The sequence below is a fragment of the Trichomonas vaginalis genome, chromosome III (genome assembly GCF_026262505.1).
Source record: "Trichomonas vaginalis G3 chromosome III, whole genome shotgun sequence".
In the NCBI taxonomy this organism is placed as follows: Eukaryota; Parabasalia; order Trichomonadida; family Trichomonadidae; genus Trichomonas; species Trichomonas vaginalis.
Window position 1 is genome coordinate 27,413,580 of NC_067205.1, and position 26,490 is coordinate 27,440,069.

Below are 26,490 nucleotides of genomic sequence, written 5' to 3' on the forward strand. Positions count from 1 at the left end.
AGGTATAAATATAATGATAAAGAATATTTAATTTCATGGAATCAATGGAGTCATAATCAAAGACCTCATAAACGGGAAGAAGAAATTGAAAATAATGAAATGGAAATCATTGATGACATTAAAGAGGATGGAATTCCTAAATTTTGTAGAAAAACCTTTAGAACTAAGTTAGGAGCATATAAACGTAGAGTATTAAATCCTGAATACATAAAACATTTATTTAAAAAGGAAGACTGTGAATTATTAAACGTTAATGAATATGAAAATGCTAAATCAAAATTGAAATATAAATATATTGGAAGTGATGAAAGGTGTAAAGATAAAGATAAAGTTTATTCAGTTTCATATAATAACTGGCACACGTTAGGGATAAGAAAACATTTAGGAGATTATGGTAAAAGTTCTAAATTCTTTAAATCTAGTATGTACGAGAGAGTAAAAGAAATTAGAAATAATTATTTTCATGAATGAAAAATAAATTTTAAAAATTCATGTCTTACATTTTTTGAATAATTTATTTTTTTATTTAATGATAAATGAGTGTCACAACTAACAATGTTAAAAAAATGGGATTCACAAATGAGGAAATAAAGGATATATTAGAGGAGGCGGGTTATGAAGTTGATAAATATTATTTAAGAAATTGTAAAAAATTCGCAGAGTTTTTAAATGAGTTTGATTATGATGGAAAAATGAATAAAGATGATGTTATAAATTTCTTATATCCCACATCTGAAGAAGAAAAACCTAAAGAACCTGATGTTTTCCCTGAATATTATGAAGAACGGATTAAAGATGATGAATATGATGAAATTGAAAGACTGGAAAAAATAAGAGATGAAATAGATGAAAAAATTAAGGAATTAAGAGAAGTTGAAAAATATAATGAGAATGAAGTAGAGGGTTTAATGAATATCCCAGCTTCAGAATCAGAAGTTCAGAAATCTCATGAAGAAAGATATAAAAATTACTTTTTGGAATCTACTAAAAATTTATTAGATGGTGATATTGACGAATCACTTTCAGAAGAAGGCACAAAATTTATTCATAAACATAAGCTTCAGTTTATTGACGATGAAGAATACCCCTGTATATTACTTTCACCTCCTCTTGATTCTGAAAAATTCAAAAAAGCATTGAAAAATGTAACATATGCAACAAATACGATTAAGAAAGAAGACCATGATATTTACACAAATTATTATTTAAATAAATGCACGGGTGTTGATAAAGTTTTTGATTTGTTAGATAAAATATCAAAAGAAACAATTGGTACATATAAAATTTTATGTGATTGTGGTTTCATTATTGAAGATACCAATAATGTTTCATATGAAAGAACAGCACCGAAGGAAGACGAAGTGGAAAGGTCTATACCATTCGTTATTAAGAACATAAAAGATATGAAAACTTATAAGCATTATATTTATTCATTTATTTCAGAAAAAATGGAAGCAACCCATAAAACATCATCTCATCATTTTATAGCTATTCATACATTCCTTTTCAAAGTTGTGAAATTAAATAAGACAGGAATTAGATTTAATGTATCAGGGTACGCATTCTTGAGTAAATTAAAATGTATTCGTCACGTCGCAGATGATAAAAATTTATGTGTTCTTAATTCATTTTATGGACTTTAGCCCTGGACTTTAAAAAAAATAAACTTTATTTTTATTTATTTTTTAATTTTTATTCTTACATAAATGAACAAAAATGGAACAGCTAAAATGAATGATAATCAAATAAGAGCCGAAGGTAGAAGGTTATTTAAACGCTTCTATAACATTCCTGATGGTGTTAATCCTAAAACTCGTAGAAGTTATTTAAACGAAGCAATAGATGCATATGAAGGGTTTGACATTTCATCAGAAAGTGAGAGGTTAGCAAGAATGTTAAACGTTAATATTGATTTTTATTATTGTGACCCTCAACCAGAAGACGTAGACATTAACAAGGTAGACTTTCCATTAGTGGATTCAATAATGATAGATCCAGAATTTGAAACAGTAAATATTTTATTAACACAGAGTCCATGTGGAAAACTTCACGCTGATAGAATAACAGACATTGAAGCACTCACAGGATATAAAGTTTGCCCCTTTTGCAAAGAAGAAGTATATTCTATCCGTGATGATCCAGAAAGGAAAAACCAAAGAAGATTTTTAAAGCATTGTGAGAAATGTAAAGAAAATAATGGAAGATTAATTCAAGACGTTCAATTGCAAAACACACAACAACCATATGCACCACATATCACGAAACAGAAGATATATCAATGGCTATTAGCACATAATTTGCAGGAATATTATAAACCAACAAGATATTATATTACTTTTGACTTCGAAACATTAGAGACTAAAGAAGAACTTCAACTTTCTGAATGTGCAACTTTGAACGCTTACTTAAAACCATTTATGGTATCATCAACTGTCAAAATAAAGCCGCAAAGCGGCGAGGTCGTAGACCGTGATAAAACATTTACGAGGAATTTTTGCTTAACATCAAGTGATTCTTTTATTTCTGATTGGATTGAGTTTTTATTTTCAACCTGTTCATTAGTTGCTAAATCAAATATTGAACAATATGAAGAATTAATGAAGTCACAAACATTAAATGAAAAACAGAAGGAAGTATTTAAAGAACTTCTAGATGAGGAATTCAATAAAGTGAATATCATAGGTTTTAATTCGGGAAAGTTTGATTTAAATTTAATTCTTCGTGATTTAAACACTGCAAAATGGAAAATAAAATCAATGCTGGGTTCATCTTCACAATTTAAGCAAATCATTGTAAAGAAAACAAACGTTCCATATGAATTGAGATTTATTGACATCAGAAATTATATAGCGGGTGGGACATTAGACCAATTCACTCGAGATTTCGGAAACAATAAATCACGTGTTAAATCCTTTTTCCCTTATCAATTCATCACGTGGGAAAATTACGAAGAAGAATTATATAAAGAGGAACCATTCACGAAAGATTCATTTTATTCAGCATTAACTCAAGAAACTATATCAGATAGTGATTATCAAATATATCTCAATGATGCTAAAAATTTTAAGAATAGATTAGAATATTTTATTCATTATTGCAATAAAGATGTTGAAATTATGATTGACCCAATTGATAAAATTATTGAAGAAACATTTGTTTATAAAATTGACATGCTTCATAATCTTTCTTTATCATCGAATGCATCAATGATTCGTTACGCTTTAGCATATAAAGACTTTAATCCTAACGAAAAATATCCAGAAGAAGAAAATGTGGAATCAAGTTTTGAATTAACGAAAAAGTATTGGAAATATAAAATTGAATCATATAAGAAACAAGATGAAAAAGCAGAAAGAGATACTAAAAATAATGTTTCAATGGATGATTTTCAATACTATCACGATTTAATCCTTTCATCTAAATGCAAAATGTGTGGTAAAGCGTTTACATATGCAAATAAACCAACATTAGATAGAATCGATAATAAAAAACCACATACCAAAGAAAATTGTCAGTTAATGTGTTGTTATTGCAATGTCGTAAAATCAAATAAAGATGAGGATGTTCAACGTTTAAGAATCAATTTAAGAAATTATGCATTAAAAAATAATTTACCAATGACTTTAGATTCAGTTGAAGCTTATCACATTCTCCGTAATGGAATTACTGGTGGTCTATCAAATGTTCAACATCGTGTTAATCTTAAAGGAATCACGCACATTAATAAACTTTCATATAGTCCAGAAACTAAAACTGTATCAAATGAGGACACCACCAACATCATGACTCATTTTGTTGGAGTTGACTTTAATTCATTATATCCTTCATCATTTTCATCTAATCCTCATGATTTCATTCAATATACTGACCATAAAATGTATATGCCGGGAAGATTGAATGGTGTTATCATTTGTGATACAGCAACAAAGAAAGCAAAAGCATGGGAATAATTAGAAAGAAAAATACTTTATTCGTGGCTGAAGTAAAGGGTCACATTGATGAAAAATACATTAATGATTACATAAACTTTTTACCGATAATAAGAAACTTAGATATTATCACAGATGAAAAAACAATTGGCAGTTTTATGTATAATTACATGAAATCAAACAATCTACCAGTTGACCAGAAACAGAGAAAATTAACTCAGTTAGCATCAACACACAACCAATATCAACCATTTTCTTCTTATTATCTTTGGTATCTAATAGACAGATTTCATTTTATCATTGATGACATTCAATCAATTTTAACATTTACGAAAAATACTTGTTTTAATGAATTTGCGAACGAATTTATGAACGAAAGACAAAAGGCTGAATTAGAAGGAAATAAAGGAAAAAGTTTATTTTGCAAGATTTCACTTAATGGATCATATGGTTACGATGCAATGAATACACAAAATTACGCAAAGACTAAAATAATGAATGCACAGAAGGCACGCGTTGCATGTATGTCAAATAAGTTTAAAAACATAAGAGAAATAGGTGAAGATACGTATCAAGTGATGCTTAAAGATAGATTTTATAGATGTGATACATGTTTACAAGAGGCATTCTTCACTTTAGATAATGCTAAATACTGGTATTTGTTTTCATTTATGATTTTATGTATAAATGCATGGATGTTAATCGTTTTCATTTCATTGAAGGTGATACTGATTCATCTTATTGGGCTATTGCTGGCGATCCAAGTCTTCCTAACACTCAAGCATTTCAAGCAATTGTAACCGATAAACAATTTTATGATAAAAACATTTACAAATTCGCACCTTTTGATTTCTTCTGTTTTGATGAGAAATTTAAACCTAAATTAAAGAATAAAGCTGAAGAAAAAGCACATGAGAAGAAGTTATTGGGTTTAGCAATTGAGAAACAAGGTGATAACATGGTTGCTTTATGCCCTAAGTGTTATACTTCATTCAACGGTTCAATTGATGGAGGTGATTTTAAAAAGATTGCACAAAAAATGAAAGGTGTTAGTTTACGACAAAATAAACAATTAACACCTAAAAATTATTTGGATATAATAAATGATAAAGTGATATTTGATGGTCAGAATATTAATTTACAACTTAAAAACGGGTCAATGACTCGCTTAACAATTGGTAAGACTGCATTAACAGGAGCACACACTAAGGCTGTATGTTGTGAAAATGGATGTTGTATGCCATTTATTTAATGAAATGCCACAGAAGAGACAAAAGGAACCGTTAATAATGGTTTTGTACTATGATTCAAAGAGGTGGGCACCCTTAAAACATTTATTTTATTTTTATATAAATGGATAACACAGATTTAAAAATTTTAATTGATGATTTAGTATTTAATCAAAATTTTCTTGATTATTATGATTTAAAAGCATATCTCCAAAAATATAAAAATATAACGGGTGATGATATGGATTATTATTATTCGTATTATAAAAATGAAATTTTGAAATATCATGATAAAATAATTTCTGAAATTAAAGACAAAATTAAAAATAATGAATATACAAAGGGAAAAACTAAATCACAGCTTAAACAGTTGAAAGATTTCAAAAATAAAGTATTAACAGAAGAAGATATTGATGAATTATATAAATTATATAATCCCGAGCCGCAAAAGCCAAAGGAACAAAAACAAATGGTACAAAACACCCAGGTCCTTCAGACCATAAATGATGCACAAGCTTTAATTTATGATTCATTAGTTAAACCATATTCAGCCCGACTTTTAAATGAAGATCAACTTTTGGAATTCATCCTTCAACATAAACTCGAAGCGGGAAAGTATATCAAACCTTTATATACAGCATATTTAAAACAAATGAATAGAATACATCCAGAATTAATGAAAGGAGGAATGAAATCCAAAATCAAAGCAGATAAAATTAAACCACTTACAACACCAAAACCTCCAACAGTAGTACCTCCTCCTTCAGTTAATCCTTCATCATTCACTTTATTATATCCATTTCAAACATTAAAGAAGCAAAAAGATTTTAAAAAGGATTTCAAGATATTAAATAAACCAATTGACCCAAAAATTCAACCGTTAAAGGAAAAATTTAGTCGCCCTTCATTTGCACTATATCCATATTCATACGAAATCGATCATCTGGAATATTCAAAAGGAAACGTTACTTATTTATTTGCCATTAACATTAACACTAGATATTTATATTGCATTCCGGTGAAAGGGAAAACAGAACAGGAAACAAGAAGAGCTATACAATACTTACTAGATCATGAAAGAGTAGATAATATAAGGGGTGATGGTGATAAAGGATTTCAGGCAGCTATGGCTCATTATTTCCCACAAATTAATTTTTACTTTTCATCCTCTCCATATACGTTTCATAATAAAATAGTTGATGTGGTAATGAGAACTCTTAGAGATGCGTTAGGGGTTAATGGTCAGATATACTGGGATGGAAATCATGACTCCATCATACAGCAGTTAGTATATTATTACAATAATACATGGCATAGAACTATAAACATGAAACCAGTGGAAATGAAAAATGATATTTCAAAAGAATGGGAATATATTAGAAAGCAAATGGAAAGGTTAAATGATGTTAAACGTGAACAAATTAATTCGGGGCTCATGAATTTTAAACAAGGAAATAAAGTTTTAATTCATCTCGATTATGGAAAAACTGATAAATCAATGACAAAAAGAAGACGAAGATTTGACACAATAGCTGAATTTGTTAGATATATTAACGGCAATGCATTAGTTGAAGTTAACAATAAATTAATAGAAATTCCGATTTATTTTATTACTCCATTATATTTAAATAATATTTAATTTTTTTTATTTCGTAAGAAATGAGTGACAACAAAGCAGTCAAGAGTCCAGACAATGAATATAAAAAGAAACTAAACAGAATTAAATCAAAAATATGCTATTACAAAAAGAAGCCACAATGCAGTGAGGTTGAAAACGATAAAGAAATAATCGAAAAATTAGAAACTTATCGTTCAATCATTAAACTGAGTGAAGCAAAAATAAAAGAATTTAATAGAATAAATAAATTGATTGGAAGAGATGAATTTAATAAAGATGAATTTTTAAACTCAATCCAAATTTAATTTTTATTCCTCTTCGACAACATCTCTCTTTCCATCATTACTGCATAACCACATTTTCTCAATTTTAGTGGTTTGTTATTTTTAACATGTTCTTGCATCATTTTTATCATTTCCTCCCTTGTTATGATTCGTGGTAAATTTTGAGCTTGTGGGGTATTCATTTATGATAAAAATAAAAATTTAAATTATGCCGTTCTAAAGTTTGAGACAACATGACATTTTGACAACATCACAGGAGGAAGGTAGTTATGAATTATTTTTGAAGAACTGAAGGTGTCACCATGTCACCAGGTAATTTAACTCATGACATTTTGACAACACAGGAGGAAGGCAGTTATGAATTATTTTTGAAGAACTGAAGGTGTCACCATGTCACCATGTGTCACCAGGTCATTTAACTTCTTTTAAAAAATGAGACAACATGACATTTTGACAACATCACAGGAGGAAGGTAGTTATGAATTATTTTTGAAGAACTGAAGGTGTCACCATGTCACCATGTCACCAGGTAATTTAACTTCTTTTAAAAAATGAGACAACATGACATTTTGACAACACAGGTACGAAAAAGAGGAAGGCAAAAATAAATTCCAATCATACTTTATAAAGCATCATTTACAGGTATTTCATCGTCAGTAAATGAATCCTCATTATCGTTTGGTTCAACCTGTTTATATAATCCTTTCATTTCTTCTTTCAAAACATAACACCATGTTTGTTTACCATCTATTCTTACCTGTTTCCTATCACATTTATCCTTAATGCTCATTTGGAAATTCTTGTCTTTCATGTCTGATGGTTTGCAAAATAGAGCATTTTTACACGTCATACCTGCACACAATTCATCATAATGTGTATTTATCCATACATCTAAAGGATTTGTTGATAACTCGATTAAATCTTGTTTGGCTTCAGTCATCGGAATGATTCGTACATTAAATGATGAAAGGTCATATTGCATAAAATATGTTAAAAGGTTATCATAAAATTCCTTTGTGCATGAATCCATTAAATTCTTGAAGTAATCAAATTGACCCTTGAATTTACCATTAACTCTTAAAACTACGTATCTTCTGTCTCCAACTTCAATTTTGACAGGGTAAACGTTATTAGTTACGAAAATGAAGTTTGCAACATTCTGAGCAGTTCTTCTGGGTTGATTCTTTTCATTAATTCTAATCTCATTATCCGTTATAATTGATTTCAAAGCGTTGAAGTTTGCGAGTCTGTCTTCACCTACATTCTTGAGTTCATTAAGTACAAGAAACATTTTATTTTCAACTACTGAGTTGAAATTACCCGTTAGCTCACTTATTTCAGTAATGTTTTTACATGAATAACCTGCGAGAAGTTCAGAAATAATGTCTGTAAATCTGTTTTTACCTGTTCCCTGAAGTCCTTTCAAAATAATTGCTGTTTCATTCTTGATTCCAGGATGTTGAATCATTGATGCAATCCAGCCGAGAAGGTATTTATACACTTCATCGTTATTATCACAAATGGCTTCTTTAATGAAATTCATAAACATCTCAATTTTTGAGTAATCAGGCTTTTCAAGAATGTTGTATTTATAACCCTGAAACGTTGAGAAAACATCGGGGGAATCAGATTTAAAGCAAACACCCTTAACGGTTAATGAAGACAATTGATTTAGTAGTACATCCCATGCTGTTATGGTTTTACCTTCTTCTTTAAATAATTTAATCATTTTGAGTGACTCTTTCATGTTTGATTGAAGAACGAATGATATTTGATTCATTTTGTCGTGTATGTTGTAATCTTTCTGAATGAAGTATTTATTTCCACAATCTACAAAACGGATTACACGTGATAAATCCTCAATTACTTCAGAACTGTTTTTATACTGATGATTTTCAGCCTTGCGTCTAATATCTGTTATCAAAAACGAGTCATCAAGTTTGATATCAAATGTTATTTTTGGCTTACGTAATAAAGGTAAAACATATTCATCATAATATTCCTTTTGATAAAGTTTTAGAATCTTCACCAAAACAAATGGAGAAGTCATTAAATGTGCATATCTACTACGTGCTTTTTCAAAATTACTTTTTGCATTTTCTGTTAAGCTGCAGAAATTATAAACGTTATCGTATGCTTCATTAATTAAATGATTAGGTAACGAATTAATTGCTTGAAACAGTGTGAATAATGTAACTTCTTTTTCTAAATTCATGTTTCCACCATCATTATGTACTTCAAAATCACAGATGCCATCAACTATGCTCTGGGCAAGTTTATCGTCAATGTTTACATCTTTGTTTTCATTCATTATACTCTTTATTTCTTCGCTCTTCTGTTCAACTCTTACCTTAATATTCAAATCATTTAATATATCGTTTACTGTTCTGGTTAATGTTGAATCATAACTTCCACGAATGAATGAGTATGTATTGATTGGTTCTGATGCATTCTTGCGAACTCTTGAATCAGCCATAACTACTAATGAACGCTTTGAATCATCAATAGAAGTCATTATGTCAATATCATAATCATTGCAGGAATAACATTTAATCATTCTGTTCGAAACTGCATAGAAGAAATTAGTGTTGCAATAAATGTGAAGACCTCCTGAAGCGGTTTTAACGATAACATCTTTATCCGAAAGTTTTGATAAAATGTCTTTTCTAACTGTTTCTTTAAGTTCATCATTGTATGATTTATTGATATCAACATCTATAATCGTTAAATTTGAAATTTTATTTACTAATAAAGCTGTACCAGTTTTCCTTCCTCTTCCTCCATCATGTTTGAGGTAGTTATGTAAATCAATCTTGTTTTCACCAATTCTTTCGTTGAGGGTTTTAGTTTCTGTCACAACTAATTCCTCAGCTAATGAATCAATAACTTGTTCATCAGAAACGATATAGTTGTTGTTGTTTGTTGCTGTCATTTATATAGGAATAAAAAAATAAAAATAATTTTAAAACTAACTTTATTTTTGGGCTGCATCAAATTTTCGTAAATGTTGTCAAAATGTCATGTTGTCTCATTTTTTAAAAGAAGTTAAATGACCTGGTGACACATGGTGACCTGGTGACACCTTCAGTTCTTCAAAAATAATTAATTATTGAATGACCTGTGTTGTTGTCTAAATGTCATGAGTTAAATAACCGAGTGACATGGTGACACCTTCAGTTCTTCAAAAATAATTCATAACTACCTTCCTCCTGTGATGTTGTCAAAATGTCATGTTGTCTCATTTTTTCAGAGAAGTTAAATGACCTGGTGACACATGGTGACCTGGTGACACCTTCAGTTCTTCAAAAATAATTAATTATTGAATGACCTGAAAACATTAACGTAACCATTAACGTAACCATTTATTTCTGCAGTTCATCCATTACTTCATTACCTAATTAATTACAGACATAAAATATATTTAGTTCATTCATTGAACTCTATACCATGCGTAAACTGTCATAAATGGCGGCATGTAATCTTTACTTTGCCCCGTTGTTTGTGTATATCCTGAAACGCGATGTGTATGGTTTCCTCCTCCCTCAGTGTTACTCCAGTAACAATCTATAGCAAACTTAACGTTGTCTTTAACATCATATCCTTTACCTTTTATCATTGCTGACCAATCCCAATATCTATGCTTATGCCAACCCGCTTGAGATGTACTTAAATCTATGTAGTGACTATGTGCAGGTAAATTTTCACCTGAAATCGTTTTACTTCCTCCTGTTTCCTTTGAAGAGTTTGCACAATACAAAAACCTGTCAACTATTTGTTCCCACGTACCGAAACCCAGAACTGTTGCTGGATTTGTTGAGTTCATTGACGTATAAATAGAGCCTATAGGATATAATGTTTGAAGTATTTCTGTCTTTAATGTTTGAAGCTCTTTTTTGTCTGCTTTCTTGTCATATAAATCTTGAGCAGTGAATTTAATATTATGTTCATCCTTCATGACATAAACATCTTTACATCTAATGTTTCTCATCGTCGTTATGTCGTCATCCGATGTTAAACCTTGTGGAAAGTTAGGAGGTTTACAATATATTGCATCCCCACCAGTTTCTTCAACCGTTCCTTCAATACTTTCTATAGCAACAGTTGTAAAACTTGTATGTGTATGAGTCTTATTTGCTTTCTTCTCTAACTCATCGTTAACATAAGTTTTATCTGCTTTAAGGTCTAAACATCCTGAAACCCATCCTGTATCGGCTTTAGTTTTTAAAATCTTCGATGTCCATTCATGGTACCAGTCAACCCTTTCTTTCATTTCATTATCTTTTTCATTAACATATTCCTTATCTGCCTTCTTCATTAATTCACTAGCCACAAGTCCCTTATCTGCTTTCTCCTCTAACTCACTATCCACGTATTCCTTATCTGCTTTCTTCATTATGTCATTTAGGAAACCTTTTATGAATTCCTCATTTAAATTAAATCTTCCAATCTTCAAAACTTTAGGAAATGCATTTAATGCGTAATATCTTTGTTCTTCTGGTGGAATTGATGTTATATCATCCGTTATTCCTTTAATTTTTGAATTCATAAATAAAATTTCTTTTATATTTGATATCACTGCACCACCTTTGCAAACGAATTCGAAATGGTCATTTTTCAATACTATCTCCAAATCTCCATATTTCAACATTTGCGTTTGTTCTGCCGTCTTTGAATTATATGCATATATGGCGTATGTAATGGTCTGTGCCTTAAGTTGTTGTGGTTGCTGTTGTTTAATCATTTATTATGATTTAAAAATAAATATTTAATCCGTTATCTCATCACCTATTTTTTCTATTTGAAATTGCCATAATATTTCATTCATGAATTCTAAATCACAATCAAATAGGTCGGTTATTCTAAATTTAATATTTGATAAATCTTTTGAATGAAGAATAAATGAATTCCCGGATAATTGAAACGGATATGATAAAGAAAATATGTTTAAGTTGATGGATAAAATGTTTTGTATTGATGGGTAAGAGTTAGGGTCTAATGTTTGATGTGAAAATCTCATTGGGGTATTAACTTTATCACATTTGATTAAAATGAAATTGGAACCAGTGTCAGAATACAAAACATCCCCAACATCTTTTTCAAAATTTAATATCCCCAACAATGAACGAAGATGAGGGGTACAAAATTTAATTTTCAGCGGGAATTTAATAAGGTTATTTATTTCATCAAGTTCAAAAGTTTATCAGGTTTTGATTTAAAATTTTCTTCATACCATATGATAAATGATTCATTTAAATAACTTAAAATCATGTTAATATCCCATTTCGTTATCACATTATTTATATACATATCATATGTTTTTTCAAGGTCATCTTTAATAAATTATATAATCTGAAGGTCTAAAAGAATGGGATTAAATTTACCACTCACAGAAACGAGAGTAACATTATAAATTCCACTAACTGTTAAATTTAATTCACAGCTATTATTCGAAATAATATTGATAATTGACATTTTTTATTACGATTAAAAATATGGTAAAGCGTTATTTTCCAGTGATAAATAAAACTAGAATAAGATTACCTCAAGAATTCATAAATTCAACGAATAAGAAATTCATTCATGTTATAAATTTTAGTGTTTTCAGAAAATATGAGTCAATGTCATATTCATCATCGGGTTATATTTCACTTCATTCAAATTTAGTTCAATCAAACCCATATAATGACCATTTCATAAGATTTTCAGATGGTATTAAAAATGTAATTGATAGATTAAAATATGAACAGATTGACAATATCGAATTTTTTTGAATTTTGGTTTAAATATCCTGATGGAAAAAAGATTGAAGTTAAAGATAAAGCTGATACTATAACAAAAACATTACAATGACCGATCCAGATAGTGGGGAACAAAAAGAAATAAAACAAACGATAGAAACTGGTGAAAGGTCAATTATTATTGATTATGATTCAAAGGATTATTATTCAATAATGTTAATGCTTGAATATTAATAGCCTTAACAAAGAATTTTTCAAGTGATATTTTATATTCAAACTATTTTATTATAAATATCATTATAGTTAAATGAAGTTCAGTTGTTGTTCCGTTCTTTGATATCTTAATTGTGCTAATATCCTTTATAGGATTTATTTTTGCAACTGTTCCGCAGCATGAAACCTCATCATCTATGAAAAATTGAATCTTAACGTCTGAATCCTGAACATCACAAAGAATGGCGATAATGTGAATTAATGATTCATAAGGTAAATAATTAAACCGGATTGATCAATTAAATTTATTATTGAATCATAATTATTAATTATTATATCACGGTAAATTTTCATTAATTCAGAATTAATGTCTATTTTATAGTATTGCGACTGTAATCGTAGATTCCTGAGTTCTCGATGTTTGATGAAAGAGGTGGGGGTATGTTGGATATGTGGGGATTTCAACGGGTTCTTTACCGGGTTCAGATAAAATGATTGGGTCTCCATTCTCCTCATTCTTTGGTAAGTCACGAGTTAATAAATTTGGTTGAGTTGCTGACTTTGTTAATTCAGGGCTAACATTAACTTTAACATTTTGAATAATTCGTGATTTATCATCATTTACGTTATAACCAACCGTAATCTCTGCTTTTGCGTTAGTGTTCTTTTGACTTGTGAAATGTCTTCTCATTTATAATTGAATAAAAAAAGAAAAATATATTTAAAGTTTTATTTAGTTGTTACGGTAATATCCCAAGGTTCATCATTGTTTGCTTATACTTTCTTTGTAACTGCACCAATTATGTTATTGATATTGCTTTGAGTTTCTTCCAGTCTTATTTTATCATTTACAATATCTTTAATCATTTCATTACATGCATTCTTAAAACCATCTGATTTTTCTAATTTACGTCTATCACTTTCTTTAATTAAATCAAAGTTATAACCTTGTTGAGAATAAAGTGGTTTCTTTATCAATTCCTTGAACGCTTCTGAAAGTGAAGATGAAGAAATTCTTGCCACTTGAATTGGTTTAAATTCTGCTTTCATTGCTTCTTTCTGTTCATTGAACACTGGATCGAATAAAGCAACTTTAAAGAATTTCTTAGCTGGAATTTCAGGTCTCAAATTTGTATATTGACCATCAAACTGATTAACATATCGTGGTAATCCATCCGGTCCCTCTTCAATAGCGTTTAATTCTTCATTGAAATAAGAATATGGATTATGACGGTATGAATTAATTGGACCATGTTCACCTTCTCCAATGTATTGTTTAACAGCTTTTCCATTTTCATCAAATTGCATAGGATAACATTCATTATATGCTTTACGTTTAGGATAATCAGATATAGTTAATTTATACCCATTTATGACTTTAATATTACCTTGACCATCAGTAACGAAAACTTCATTTATACCATCAGGTTTTCCATTTGGTCCTGTAATGTCTGCTTCGTGTGCTTCCCAATTTGGACCATGACGTTTGGCATATGCTTGAGCTTCTGGTAATGTTAAAACATTTCTCATTTGTTTAACATCTTTTTGAAGACCAGCAACAATATGAACTAATTCTTTCATTCCGTCTGGAACTTTCATAGTTCTATTATATGCACCCCTTTTGTTTGTCCCTTGTTTTAATGGAACCTGTAGAAGATTTGCTATTTCTGTCATGTTTAATTATAAATAAAAAATAAAAATTAATTATAAAAAGTTAATCAAATTTAACACCTCCTTTATTTAAATCAACTATTATTTTTCCATGTTCACCTAATTGCTGATATTGTGTGTAAAGTTCATTAATGCTCATTGGTAAATTCACTTGATAAAGCATAACGTTCAACTGTTGACGACTAAACCCACTGAAAATGAAAAGGGTTGATAGATTTGATTTAATGTTTGTGCTTAATGCTTTGAAGTATTGAACAGCCATGAAGAATGAACACTGAATGTGTCGACATTGAGTTAATAACTGATTAAAATATGATTTCTCATTAGTTATTAGTTTTGATTTCACTGCATCATCTAGAAAAATTAGTGAATGCAAAAATTCTCTATCAAAATTTGAAATAGAAAGTGTTTCAAATAATTCATCCCGTTGTTTATCAATAATTTTATCCTCTAATCCTTGCTTCTTGATTGTATTATATAATTCTTTATACATTAAAAAGTTTTTTAAATAATCTTCTGCTTCTTCTTGTGATAAATAAATAATTGGAATTTTGATTAAATGCTTTAAAGATTCAAATGTATTATCTGAAGGTGAACCTGAACGGTTGATATAAATTAACACATGTGAATGGGGGGAAGTGTTAGCAATAATGATAATTTGTTTTAATATCGTTAACGTTTTACCTTTATTTTGTTTACCAATTGCTGCAGTGATTGAATTTAAGTAACATTCAGAATATGGAATTTTCATTAATTTTTCCTTAGATAGAGCATTTCTATTATCACTCAATGCTTCATTAATCATATCATCTACGTATGTATTATATACTCCCGCTAATTCTTCATAAGGGTGAATGAATTTAAATCCATTTAATCAAAAATAAATTTATAATTTTATACATTTCTATTCATCAATATTTCATCATATGAACTTCTATACTGCGGTGGTGTACCTGTTGGATGATATTTCAAACCTTCATCCGGTGTCCATGTCCAATATGTAGTCCTAGTAAACCAAACCTGAGGAGGATTTGTCACTTTTGAACAGTAAGTGTCATTTTCACCCTGAATGATTGGATAAGCTTTCACTTGTACTGTAACTTGTGAGTTGAAAGTTTCTAATCCATCAAAGAATATACCCGCTCCATCACGTTGAACTGGAATAGTGCATAAGAATGAAGTTTGGTCTTTCCATGTTCTAGCTAATGGCGTGCCATTATCATCATTCAGTGGTCTAGTTAATGAGTCCTCGTATTCTTCTGTGCATTCATTCACTCCATCTAAATCAGAAGCTTGAAGCATACGTGTAAAGAATATGTCACCCACTGTGGTCATCGCTTGATCGGGGAAGTTTCTGGAATCTATAGTGACCTGAAGACCTCGAAGCATTGGATTTTCTAAAACTGTTCTTTGCATTGCATTCTTCGGAAATGTAACACAACATCTGTAACATTATGAAGAGCGTATGAGAAATCTGAGCTGATACCTTCAGGAGTGATGCAACCTCCATTTAGTGAACGAACGTCAATATGTTGAGCTGGAATCATGAATGGATCTTCCTTACTAATAAACGTGGTATTGCTTTAACTGATTCTTCAATTAAACCGTATCCTGGTGTAATGCATTTATCCTCTAAAACTTCCATCTTTGTGCATGAAATAATAACGTCTCAACTGTTGCGTCAGCAGATGTAGCGGCTAAGCTTGTAATTAATTTGGCAGGAAGTCCGATTTGTTGGAATTTGCGATCATATTTATAAACATGATTCATAATCTTTTCATAATTTTCATCAGTTATCTTTTCATAAACGTAATTTTGTAAATCAGCAACTCTTAACGGGTCAACCTGACAAAATACTAAAGTATCCCTGAAAACATAATATTTAAGAATGATTTCACCAAATGATTTAGGATAATCATCGAACGCCTGAAATGCTAACAAATCATTTACCGGAATAATCATATCAAAAGTGATATCAACTTCTTCATTTGCTTTCTTGAAAACTTCTGAAGGGTCAATATATTTACCACATACTGAGTTATCATATTTTTGAACATTATTATATAACGAATGAACAAACTTTTTAACTTTCCTTTCTGATTTTGGTTTATATGTTGCAAATGCGAAAGATTCACGGGCGCAATCCATTGAAGATAACCGGCATCACCTCTTTCGGTTTCTACTTCTAATTGTTTAAAGCTTTGATTTGATGATTTGTAACCAACGAATAAACGCATGCATTTAAAAGCGGCATCACATGTGAAAGCTTTATTTGAAACTAGAGTTGCTTTAACTTTGCGTTTAATATATGTGTCACCTAATTGGTTCACATCATGAGCTGGGTTTGTAATTCTTAAATGAGTTTGTTTATCATCAAAATATGGAGTATCAGAGTCATAGCATGAACTTTCAAGTTCTCTATAATATCTTCTTCCATCATTCTTTGCGAATATTTCATTTATCTTTTCGAATGAATGAAACACATTTCCATTAATCGGTTTGGTGTTTGGCACTAAATAGTTAGTCGTCATTTATTAATAAATAAAAAATCAAAATTAAAAGATGAAAATGAATTTTTAATTTTAATGAAATAATCAACTATGGCTGCAGGATTCTTTAAGAAACTGTGGGATAAAGTAAAAAGAGGAGCGCATAAGTTTGGGAAACAATGAAGAAAGGAGCAAATTGGATATTTAAGAATAAAGAAGCAATTAGTGACGTTGCTGAATCAATAACGCCAAAAGCTGCCCCAATAAGAGAAATTTTAAATAAAGGAGAAAAAGTTTATCAAAGACTACAACCGATACTAAGATAAAAATAATATTTATTTATTTTTCCACTATCTACCCCCTATTTTATTAAGTATTCCTTCAGCAATTCCACCAACTGCGTTACCTGCTTGTGCTCCCATCGCCGGATTACCTGCTTTTGTACCTAATACTCCACCTATGATAGTTCCTGCCGTTTTCGCTACTGGTGCCAAAAAGTTTGCAACGGGTTTAATAACCTTTTTATAAACCCAACCTGCAGCTTTCTTAATTCCATCCCATAATTTTTTAAAGAATCCTGCCGCCATTTCTGATTTAATATTAATTAAAAAATATATTTCATCACTTATATTCTAATTTTTATTTAATGATAAATGAAACCAATTTTAAAAATAAATGAAACAAAGGAGGAAGAAATAAATGAAAGTGAAAATGTTCAACAAAAAATAAACGTTGTTAAACCAATTACTGAAATAAAAATTTTTTCATCTGTTGAAGAATTTAATAACTATTATGCTAACAATAAAAAATTATTTGAAGAATTGACAACATGTAAATTGAATAAAATGTTTAAAGTTGATGGATTCAAAATTTCAAAAATAAAAGGAGTGGTTAGTTTGAAATCTATTCCTCAATCAAGAATCACCTCATTAATGAAAATAGATGATTTAACAAAAAGAATAGAAGAGATTGAAGAAAGAATGAATCAAATAATTGATTTCATAAATCATGACTCGTTGAGCCCGGGTCCTTAAAGCCCATCACTGAGTTCAAGGTTATATTCATCAAATATTTCATTATTAAATGTAACTTCTGCTAGTTTATTTATTTTTTCAATACGATCATTTGAAAGTCTATCGTTTAATTTTTTCTGAAGTTTTTCATTTTCTAGTTCTGAAACTTTATTTGGATGATATTTAAACCCGTTAAATTCTTTTTCCTCAGTTTTGATCATTAATTTACAAAGAACTTTTGTGGTTGGAATTCGTTTAAACCATTTATCATTAATATTTGTTATAAATTCAATATTCGGAATTAATTCCCAAATTTTTGCATTTTCAATTAATTTATTATCAAATGCAAAAGCAATAGGTTTAATATTAAACTTACCTTTATAATATAAACTTTCTACATAATCATCGAAATAAACATCTACTTGTTTAACATTTTCAAGAATTGGTGAAAGAGCATCCATTAATTGATTGACGGTTACGAATCTTGATCCACTCATTTATCATTAAATAAAAAAATAAATTATTCAAAAAATGTAAGACATGAATTTTTAAAATTTATTTTTCATTCATGAAAATAATTATTTCTAATTTCTTTTACTCTCTCGTACATACTAGATTTAAAGAATTTAGAACTTTTACCATAATCTCCTAAATGTTTTCTTATCCCTAACGTGTGCCAGTTATTATATGAAACTGAATAAACTTTATCTTTATCTTTACACCTTTCATCACTTCCAATATATTTATATTTCAATTTTGATTTAGCATTTTCATATTCATTAACGTTTAATAATTCACAGTCTTCCTTTTTAAATAAATGTTTTATGTATTCAGGATTTAATACTCTACGTTTATATGCTCCTAACTTAGTTCTAAAGGTTTTTCTACAAAATTTAGGAATTCCATCCTCTTTAATGTCATCAATGATTTCCATTTCATTATTTTCAATTTCTTCTTCCCGTTTATGAGGTCTTTGATTATGACTCCATTGATTCCATGAAATTAAATATTCTTTATCATTATATTTATACCTCATTAGCTTATTTTGGCTTTCATATTCATTTAATAATTCACAATCTTCATTTTTAAATTGAAGTTTAACCCATTCAGGATTTAAACAATGTTTAATTAATCGCGGAATATCTGACATCATCTATATATAGCTTCTTTTATAAAAGATAAAAAAATAAATTATTTTAAAATTAATGTTAATTTTTTAATGATTTATAAATAAATATATTTTAATGCATCGTCTATATATAGATGTAACAAAAAAAGTCACTAAACCCTTCCACATATACTACTTATTATGATATTATTTCGAAATCTAGTATTGAAATTTATGTAAGCTTCTACATCATATTTACGAATCACGGACTAATTGTTTCATAAAATTCTAATATTATCTATTACCTAAATTGTGTGTAACCATAAATCCTGGTAAAAATTAGCTGATCTGCATGTTATAACTGTCACCTAAAGATATCCTTTATCTTTCTTTAAAGTTGGTGACCTTCAAAGTTATTTTATTTTTTAAAAAATGTTTGTTCATGTCTTTGCCCCAAACGCAATGAACCAAGAACTAAATACAGGTTTATGAAGATTTGTATATTGCGTTGTATAAGTTAGAAACGCAAAATGAAGAAGAACAATTGTGAATAAATGAATGATTAAATGAAGATTTCGCTTTCATCGTATTATTTCTATATAAGTGGAACCTTTACTAAATTTTCATGTTATTGTTAATTTTATTACAAATTTATAAATATTGCATATTTTTGCAACTTGGAAAGCAGTTTCACCTTTTTTATTCTCTATTTTGGTATTAATACCTCTAAATCCTAAGAAAAATTCAACAGATTCTCAATTATCGTATTGACAAGCAATATTATGGGGAGTATTTCCATAACTATTTAATGTATTAACCAATTTCATCTAGTGTTAACTTGACAACATCCATTAAATAATTATGACAAGCTATATAAAGTGGTGTCTCTAGATAATCATTTCTCATATTAGGGTCAACACACATGAAATAAGATCTTGAACAAGAGATAAATTAATATGCTGCCTGACGAATTATTGGCCAACAAAAACAAATTTGATTGAATAATGATGTCTTTCTTGTTTGCATTTGTCATATGCAAAATAATATTCTTCAGTAGTATTTTCAGCCCAATGTTCTATAATTGAATTAATATTTTCATCTCTAGTTAATATTATATCAAATTGATTAATTTCTAATATGTATTTGATATTAACATTAATGTTTCAAATAATTGAAAGAAAAATTCATTTTGGTTTTGGTTGCATTCATTTGTTTCAGGATTTCTATTTGTTTTATATTCTTTATCATAAGAGTTGATAAATGAAGAATAAAAGTTGATGAAACGAGAAATTCCCTCGTCAGTGCAGAATAAGAATCTGATAAATCAATCAGTTTGTCGAATTTAAATGTTTCTGTCTTCAGTGAAGAATCTAAGCGGGACGAAATCAGTTTGTCGAATTTAAATGTTTCTGTCTTCAGTGAAGAATCTAAGCGGGACGAAATCAGCAGAATAAGAATCTGATAAATCAAATTGGGAACATTTTGATGATCAGCTTGATTGATTTATCACCATATATATTGAAAATCAGATTCTCAAATTTAAGAAAAAGATATAAATTTATAGAAAAATTATAGAAAATCAGGTCAAACATTAATTTTTATTGACTTGTATAGTCTTTTTTCTTTGTTTTTTGAAATCGAACATCCATGAAAACAAAAATACCATTAAAAAATTAATTTTTTTTTCTTATCAAAATTGTGACTTCAGAGAAAAATAATGAAATTCTGAGATAGAATTAATGTAAGATTGAACTTGATTCTTGCCGTACATATCTTTGTGTTACTTTCTGTAGCAATTATATCATTTAATTAGATCATTGAAAAAAATTATTTCAAAAAAACTCATTTATCATTATCACAGGATTAATTCATTATTAACAACTAAAATAGTTAAACAAAAATATATTATTTTTTATTCACTTGACCGCAATTTAGCAAATATGGATAAACCATAAGAACTATTAAGCTTATTAAACATAGAGTAAATCCTATCAGATCTATCCATCATAAGAGACATAAAAGCAGGTTTCTTCGCTTCATTCTTAAATTGTTGAATAATTGTTAGCAAAGCAACAAATTTACCTAAGCATGACTTCTTAATGAACCATGGAAGGTATTTCTCCTTCTTAGTTGGTATAAATGGAGTGAAATAATCATATTTCTTATTAACTAGTTCTAATTCGTAAAAATCTCCTCTTGGCTTCACCATGATCAGGAACATAAACTTTTCTGCATATGAATTAACGATTACGCTGTCATCTTCATTCAATAATATGACTGTACAGCTATCTCCGACATTCTTTTTAGGGGAAACTGCACCAAATGGAGCAAGATAATCGATTTCGACCAAAGGAGTTGTAAACTTTGGATTTTCTAAATTATCATTATTAGATAAATCCTTTAACAGCTCCAAAATCATCTTGTTAGAACGGCAATGGTATCCAACATCTGATTTGTTATCATCTTGGTTGACTTGAAGCACTCCACAGTTAATTTCGCATTGGAATTTGCTCTGAAACAGATCTTTGAGCGAAGGATCATCTGCATTTAGTCTCTTTACGAATTCAGATGATCCATAGTTCAAGAATCCAATGTCTACCAAGAAACTGTAAACATCTGATGCGTTAATTGGATCTGGAGGAGGCTTGTAAGGTATAAATTCGGAATTGTCCTGGAACATGGAATTCAAATTAAGTATTTTTTGTGTAAAAGGATCATTCATGTCAAGGTCGTCACTTTTTGTCGAAATTTCGTCACTTTTTACTTCCTCAGTGTCAGAGGGAAGTTCCATAGTTTGTGGTGATTCAATTTCGGATTCTCCTTGATCGTAAATCATAAAAGTTGTTGCTCCAAGTGGATGCCTTATGACAAGCTTATTGCGGCCTACTATAGAGACAATGTATTTAGACGTTGCGTAGTGTTCAACTTCCTCATTTGGTGGTGTTTCGAAGTCAGGAGTGTAATCATTGCCACAGAGGATAGCTGTTCTAAGAATATTAAGGAAATCAATGATTTCCAGTCTCTTTACATCGTTTTGTCCAGAAGATTTACTAATTTCGATATTAGTTTCAATGATTTTCAGCAATTCGCATGCATCTTCGCTATTCTCTGCGAAGTAGTTCGTCGATGTTGCTATGTAAAGTAAAGCAGCGATAATAATTACGTTCAAAGTCTGTTTTTGTGGATCAACAAACAAATTCCACAGAGATTTGTCTAAAGTAAAATTATGCTTATACTTGTCTTCAGACATTAAATGTGTTATCAATGCTAAATAAAATTCAGCTAATGGTTTGTCTGCAGGACTACAATTTTTCATCAAAAATTCAATAGTTGTAAAGTGCGATAAACCTTTCGGATCGAATAAGCTGACAAAGCATCTTGCGATTGACGTATCGATATTGTTGTTTGATATATTAAATGAATCAATGTATTTCGTAACTAATGCATAGTCTTCTTCTGTCAAAGAGTCTAATTGAATGAGCATATTGTAAATAACTAATAACCATTGAATATCTAGTTGTTCAAGATTGGGTATTGAACCTAACTGAACGAATTCATGACTTATACTTATAGTAAAGTCAATATGAGACAGTAAAAAGCTTCCAATAACATTTAATGATTTTAAGACCACAATTGGCTCGTTTTTGATAGCGTTTCGGATAATATTCTTTGCATGCTCCTCTAAATCGTTCGTTTTTTCTGCTTCTCCGTAATATAATAAATCGAAAATATCATTATTCAAAACTTGGCCTTGTTTTTGGAAGATATCTAGTGGGTACAATTGGTAGAAAAGCTCCTTAATGAAGTTTGTCTGCCATTTGTCCACAGAAACGTTATTTGTCAGCCCATGATAAGTTTTTTCGTTTCTAACTACATAAGAAAACGCTTTTCGTTTTATTGAATCATCTTCACAGTCATCAATCAGTGATTTGAAGAACATTAATTCTGGAGTTAATCCAGATTTTGATTCTAAGTAATTCTTGTAGCAATTATCGAAGAATTGTAATAAGTAACATTTGATTTCTTTGAATTCTTGTATTTTTTGTTTATATGGACGGATTTCTTCTTCTTTCCATAGATTTCTCAAAGATAAGAGGTTAAATGCTGTTTGAAGTAATAGTTTAACAGCATCTGTCTCGTTTTGTTCCTTAAATTTCCTTGCTCCGCCAATACAAAATTGAATATAAACAGTAGCAAGTTCTTTGTCTTTCAAATTATCATCATAAGGTATGTAACTACTAATAACGCATATTAATCGCTCTATATTGCCTACAAGTAGCTTTGCATGATCAAAAGCAGTTGATAATTGAATTAAAAATATTTTCATAAAGAAATCTGATTCCTTTTCAGTTTTGTCAAGGCGTCCGATAATATCAATGTACATATTGATTGCATTTGTAAAAAATTCTTCGTTTTGATTTGATTTCGTGAAGCAATATGCTAAAATTTGATTGACCCATACTACAATTTGCATAAAATTTGTATTTGACAATTCCTCATCGATTTTATTGCCTTGAAAATTTAGAAATGTTAATCGAATTATATCATTTAAGTGAGAATCATCATAGTATTGCAAGACATTTTGAAGGTAATCCGAATCAGGAACAATTGAAGGCTCGTAAAAATCTATATCATATAAAACGCAATCATTTGACATTCTGAAAAGAATTTTTTTTGACAAAATAATTAAGATCTGATCTGAAGAATTAAAGGTATGGTTAAGCAAACGCATGTACAGCTCAAGGATGACAAGAGATTCAGTTTCCATTATTCAATAAAATCAGAAATTCATCTAATAACTTCTTGATTTAATTTAGATCATTACAGTTCTTTCATTTAGTATAGTTGTTAAAAATCAGTGATCAAATATATGAATTTTCAAGACAATGTTTTATATTTTAAACAAAAAAATTAAAAATTTATATTAGGCGATAATACGCTTACGCTTGGCCCAGAAGTAGCTATGAATTGGACCATACTGAACATCGTTAATTGTAATCGTTTTTTCGCCCCAAATAATCGTTGGCCAATCGAGGCCATCAACGATAAGCATCTTTTTATCTTCCTTAAGAGGCGATCCTTCTGATCTGATTTGACCTAATGAAGGAGCATTATCTAATAATTGAGATAATTTAAACACTTTTCCACCTTGTGTCGCGGTAAGTTCGTATCTAGAGTCAATAGTATCGAAATAAAGAGATGCCTTCTTAAATCTTTGAGTTAACCAGTTCTCATAAGGTAAATCGTAATCTTCGAAGTTTCTTATATCGTAATTGCTCATAACTTCTCCTGAAAAGCCAAACTTGAGCCAATTTAATTCCATTTCATCGTATTGTGGTTTTGCATAAAAAGCAACGCAATCCATTGATGTTTGATCTAAGCACTGTGGTTCCACTAATGCTGGTTCAGCATAAATGATAGCAATACCATGAGAACCTTTTCCTGACTTTGATTTAATATCATAATTCTTTGCAGAGTCGAATTTTTGCATTTCTTGTGTAACTTTGAATATCAATGTGACTCCTACAAACATTTCATCAGGTTTTTGTTGTAATGGGTATCTTTCTGTTTGAGTTACATTCCAATCTGCATCAAAAACAATTATTAAGCGATTTCCGGAAAATTCGATCTGTCCATTTTCAAGTTGGTTGGCGATAATAATGCCTTGATGAAAAATAGCTGCAATAAGGGAAGATGTGCACTGATAAACATTATTTCCGACGAGCTGATGCAATTTAATAGCTTCGTATGATTCTATAATGATTTTTATTGGAATGAATATCTCAAATGCTTTATCAGCCATAAAAGGGAATAAAATTTCTGGAATTTGGTTGACAACTTTGAAAGGACCGTATACAGAATCGAGTTCGATGTTGATTGTGCTTTCTTGGCCGCCATATGTTCCTGGATTATCTAAAACGTTATTGCCATTATCGTCATCCATTTCTTTCTAAGTTAAGAAAAAAATTTTGAAAGAATTCGAAAATTAAATTCTTCTAATTTATTAATAAATTTAGAAGATATAGACATAAGAAGCTATAATCCCAAAATTTGGCAGTCAGTTGAAAGAAATTTTGTACAAAATTTCCTCAATACTAATAATAATGAGCTTTTGATATTGATATTTACTCTCACACATGTTAAAAATCAGATTGATTTGTCTGATCTCCGATTTTCATCAAAAATTTGAAAAAATTTACTTAAATTTAAGAACATTATATCAATTTCATACGTTTCTAGAAAAAAATAAAGTTGATTAGAATGAAATATCTCTCTGTCACGAAGGAGAAATAAATTCTTTATTCTTCCTTGAGGTGCTCGATGTGCTGGACATAGATACCATCGAGGAACTTACGAAGATCCTTATCTTTGATCTTTGTGAGCTGGTGGATTTGGCCACAGACGAGTGAAACATCTTCGAGGTTAGCACCTTCGATGTTGATTTCATCCTTAGCAACGGATTCGTTGGACCAGATTCTGACACCCTCTGGAGCTGTAACAATCTTGTGTTCCTTGTGACCCATGAAACCATTGAAGTCGAATGTACGGCCATCCTCAGAGCATGTGTGCTTGATTGGGAAGTGGGAGTAGACGAAGTGCATCTTATAGCGCCAGCCGAGTGTAACACCGGTGATCATGTTCTTGACGATGCCGAAGAGTGTGCCGATACGGGCAAGGAGCTTGCGGTTGCCGAACCAGCAGCGAGCAACGATCTGGTGATCCTTCTCGTCGTATTCGAAGTCGAGCTTGAGGTGGGAGAGATCCTTGACAAGCTTTGTTGTCTTCTTGTCCTTTGGATCTTGATGTTCGATTGTGACAACACCAGACTTAACTGTGCACTTGATGTTCTCTGGAATCTTGAAATGTTCCTGGTGAAGAACTGGACGTGGCATTAAAGAAAAAGGCCGACCACGCCCCTTTCAACGACACTTTTTTGGGGTGTGCCCTTCGATTTGAAATCGAATTTTAATATAATATTTAAATAATATTGTTACAATACAATACTTTCTCCACTAAAAGTTTATCTGATTACATAAAATAAGATATGGATCGAATGAAATTTATGATTTCCATGTAAGTGAAAGTGACCCTAATTCACTTTTGCTGAAACAATAGATATACAGTAGATATTATCTGCCAAAAAGCAAAATGTTAATGAAAAATTTTGTGAATCTTAAAATAATCATAACAACTAAGG

General features: G+C 29.9%; 11 protein-coding genes and 2 pseudogenes across 13 annotated transcripts, besides 1 other annotated feature; 3 read left to right on the forward strand and 10 right to left on the reverse strand.

Moving 5' to 3' along the window:
• Nucleotides 1-566: 566 nt before the first annotated feature.
• Nucleotides 567-16,083: a mobile genetic element.
• TVAGG3_0774120 (uncharacterized protein) lies at nt 909-1,643 on the forward strand (the record flags this gene model as incomplete). Its single annotated transcript, XM_051246069.1, has 1 exon — nt 909-1,643. The coding sequence occupies one exon, from the start codon at nt 909-911 to the stop codon at nt 1,641-1,643; it is 735 nt and encodes a 244-aa protein (XP_051092656.1).
• TVAGG3_0774130 lies at nt 3,207-5,181 on the forward strand (annotated as a pseudogene). The gene has a single exon. A coding segment is annotated over exon 1 (1,975 nt).
• Nucleotides 5,502-6,475, forward strand: TVAGG3_0774140 (uncharacterized protein; the record flags this gene model as incomplete). The annotated part of the gene is made up of 1 exon (XM_051246070.1): nt 5,502-6,475. A coding segment is annotated over one exon (974 nt), but the record flags the coding sequence as incomplete, so codon positions are not given.
• On the reverse strand, nt 7,714-9,275 carry TVAGG3_0774150 (uncharacterized protein; the record flags this gene model as incomplete). Its single annotated transcript, XM_051246071.1, has 1 exon — nt 7,714-9,275. A coding segment is annotated over one exon (1,562 nt), but the record flags the coding sequence as incomplete, so codon positions are not given.
• On the reverse strand, nt 9,444-9,992 carry TVAGG3_0774160 (Prim-pol domain family; the record flags this gene model as incomplete). Its single annotated transcript, XM_051246072.1, has 1 exon — nt 9,444-9,992. A coding segment is annotated over one exon (549 nt), but the record flags the coding sequence as incomplete, so codon positions are not given.
• On the reverse strand, nt 10,491-10,883 carry TVAGG3_0774170 (phage tail repeat-like family; the record flags this gene model as incomplete). Its single annotated transcript, XM_051246073.1, has 1 exon — nt 10,491-10,883. The coding sequence occupies one exon, from the start codon at nt 10,881-10,883 to the stop codon at nt 10,491-10,493; it is 393 nt and encodes a 130-aa protein (XP_051092660.1).
• On the reverse strand, nt 13,786-14,610 carry TVAGG3_0774180 (uncharacterized protein; the record flags this gene model as incomplete). The annotated part of the gene is made up of 1 exon (XM_051246074.1): nt 13,786-14,610. One exon carries the CDS (start codon nt 14,608-14,610, stop codon nt 13,786-13,788), a length of 825 nt encoding a protein of 274 aa, XP_051092661.1.
• TVAGG3_0774190 (uncharacterized protein) lies at nt 14,726-14,944 on the reverse strand (the record flags this gene model as incomplete). The annotated part of the gene is made up of 1 exon (XM_051246075.1): nt 14,726-14,944. The coding sequence occupies one exon, from the start codon at nt 14,942-14,944 to the stop codon at nt 14,726-14,728; it is 219 nt and encodes a 72-aa protein (XP_051092662.1).
• Nucleotides 16,084-16,314: 231 nt separating the features above from the next.
• TVAGG3_0774200 lies at nt 16,315-17,213 on the reverse strand (annotated as a pseudogene). Its single transcript has one exon. A coding segment is annotated over exon 1 (899 nt).
• A 308-nt stretch (nt 17,214-17,521) lies between these two features.
• Nucleotides 17,522-17,758, reverse strand: TVAGG3_0774210 (N-acetylmuramoyl-l-alanine amidase family; the record flags this gene model as incomplete). Its single annotated transcript, XM_051246076.1, has 1 exon — nt 17,522-17,758. One exon carries the CDS (start codon nt 17,756-17,758, stop codon nt 17,522-17,524), a length of 237 nt encoding a protein of 78 aa, XP_051092663.1.
• A 3,117-nt stretch (nt 17,759-20,875) lies between these two features.
• Nucleotides 20,876-23,936, reverse strand: TVAGG3_0774220 (uncharacterized protein; the record flags this gene model as incomplete). Its single annotated transcript, XM_001330585.1, has 1 exon — nt 21,205-23,766. The coding sequence occupies one exon, from the start codon at nt 23,764-23,766 to the stop codon at nt 21,205-21,207; it is 2,562 nt and encodes an 853-aa protein (XP_001330621.1).
• A 183-nt stretch (nt 23,937-24,119) lies between these two features.
• TVAGG3_0774230 (uncharacterized protein) lies at nt 24,120-25,289 on the reverse strand (the record flags this gene model as incomplete). Its single annotated transcript, XM_001330584.1, has 1 exon — nt 24,217-25,236. One exon carries the CDS (start codon nt 25,234-25,236, stop codon nt 24,217-24,219), a length of 1,020 nt encoding a protein of 339 aa, XP_001330620.1.
• Nucleotides 25,290-25,517: 228 nt separating this feature from the next.
• TVAGG3_0774240 (rRNA binding) lies at nt 25,518-26,196 on the reverse strand (the record flags this gene model as incomplete). Its single annotated transcript, XM_001330583.2, has 1 exon — nt 25,592-26,185. One exon carries the CDS (start codon nt 26,183-26,185, stop codon nt 25,592-25,594), a length of 594 nt encoding a protein of 197 aa, XP_001330619.1.
• Between the last annotated feature and the right edge of the window lie 294 nt (nt 26,197-26,490).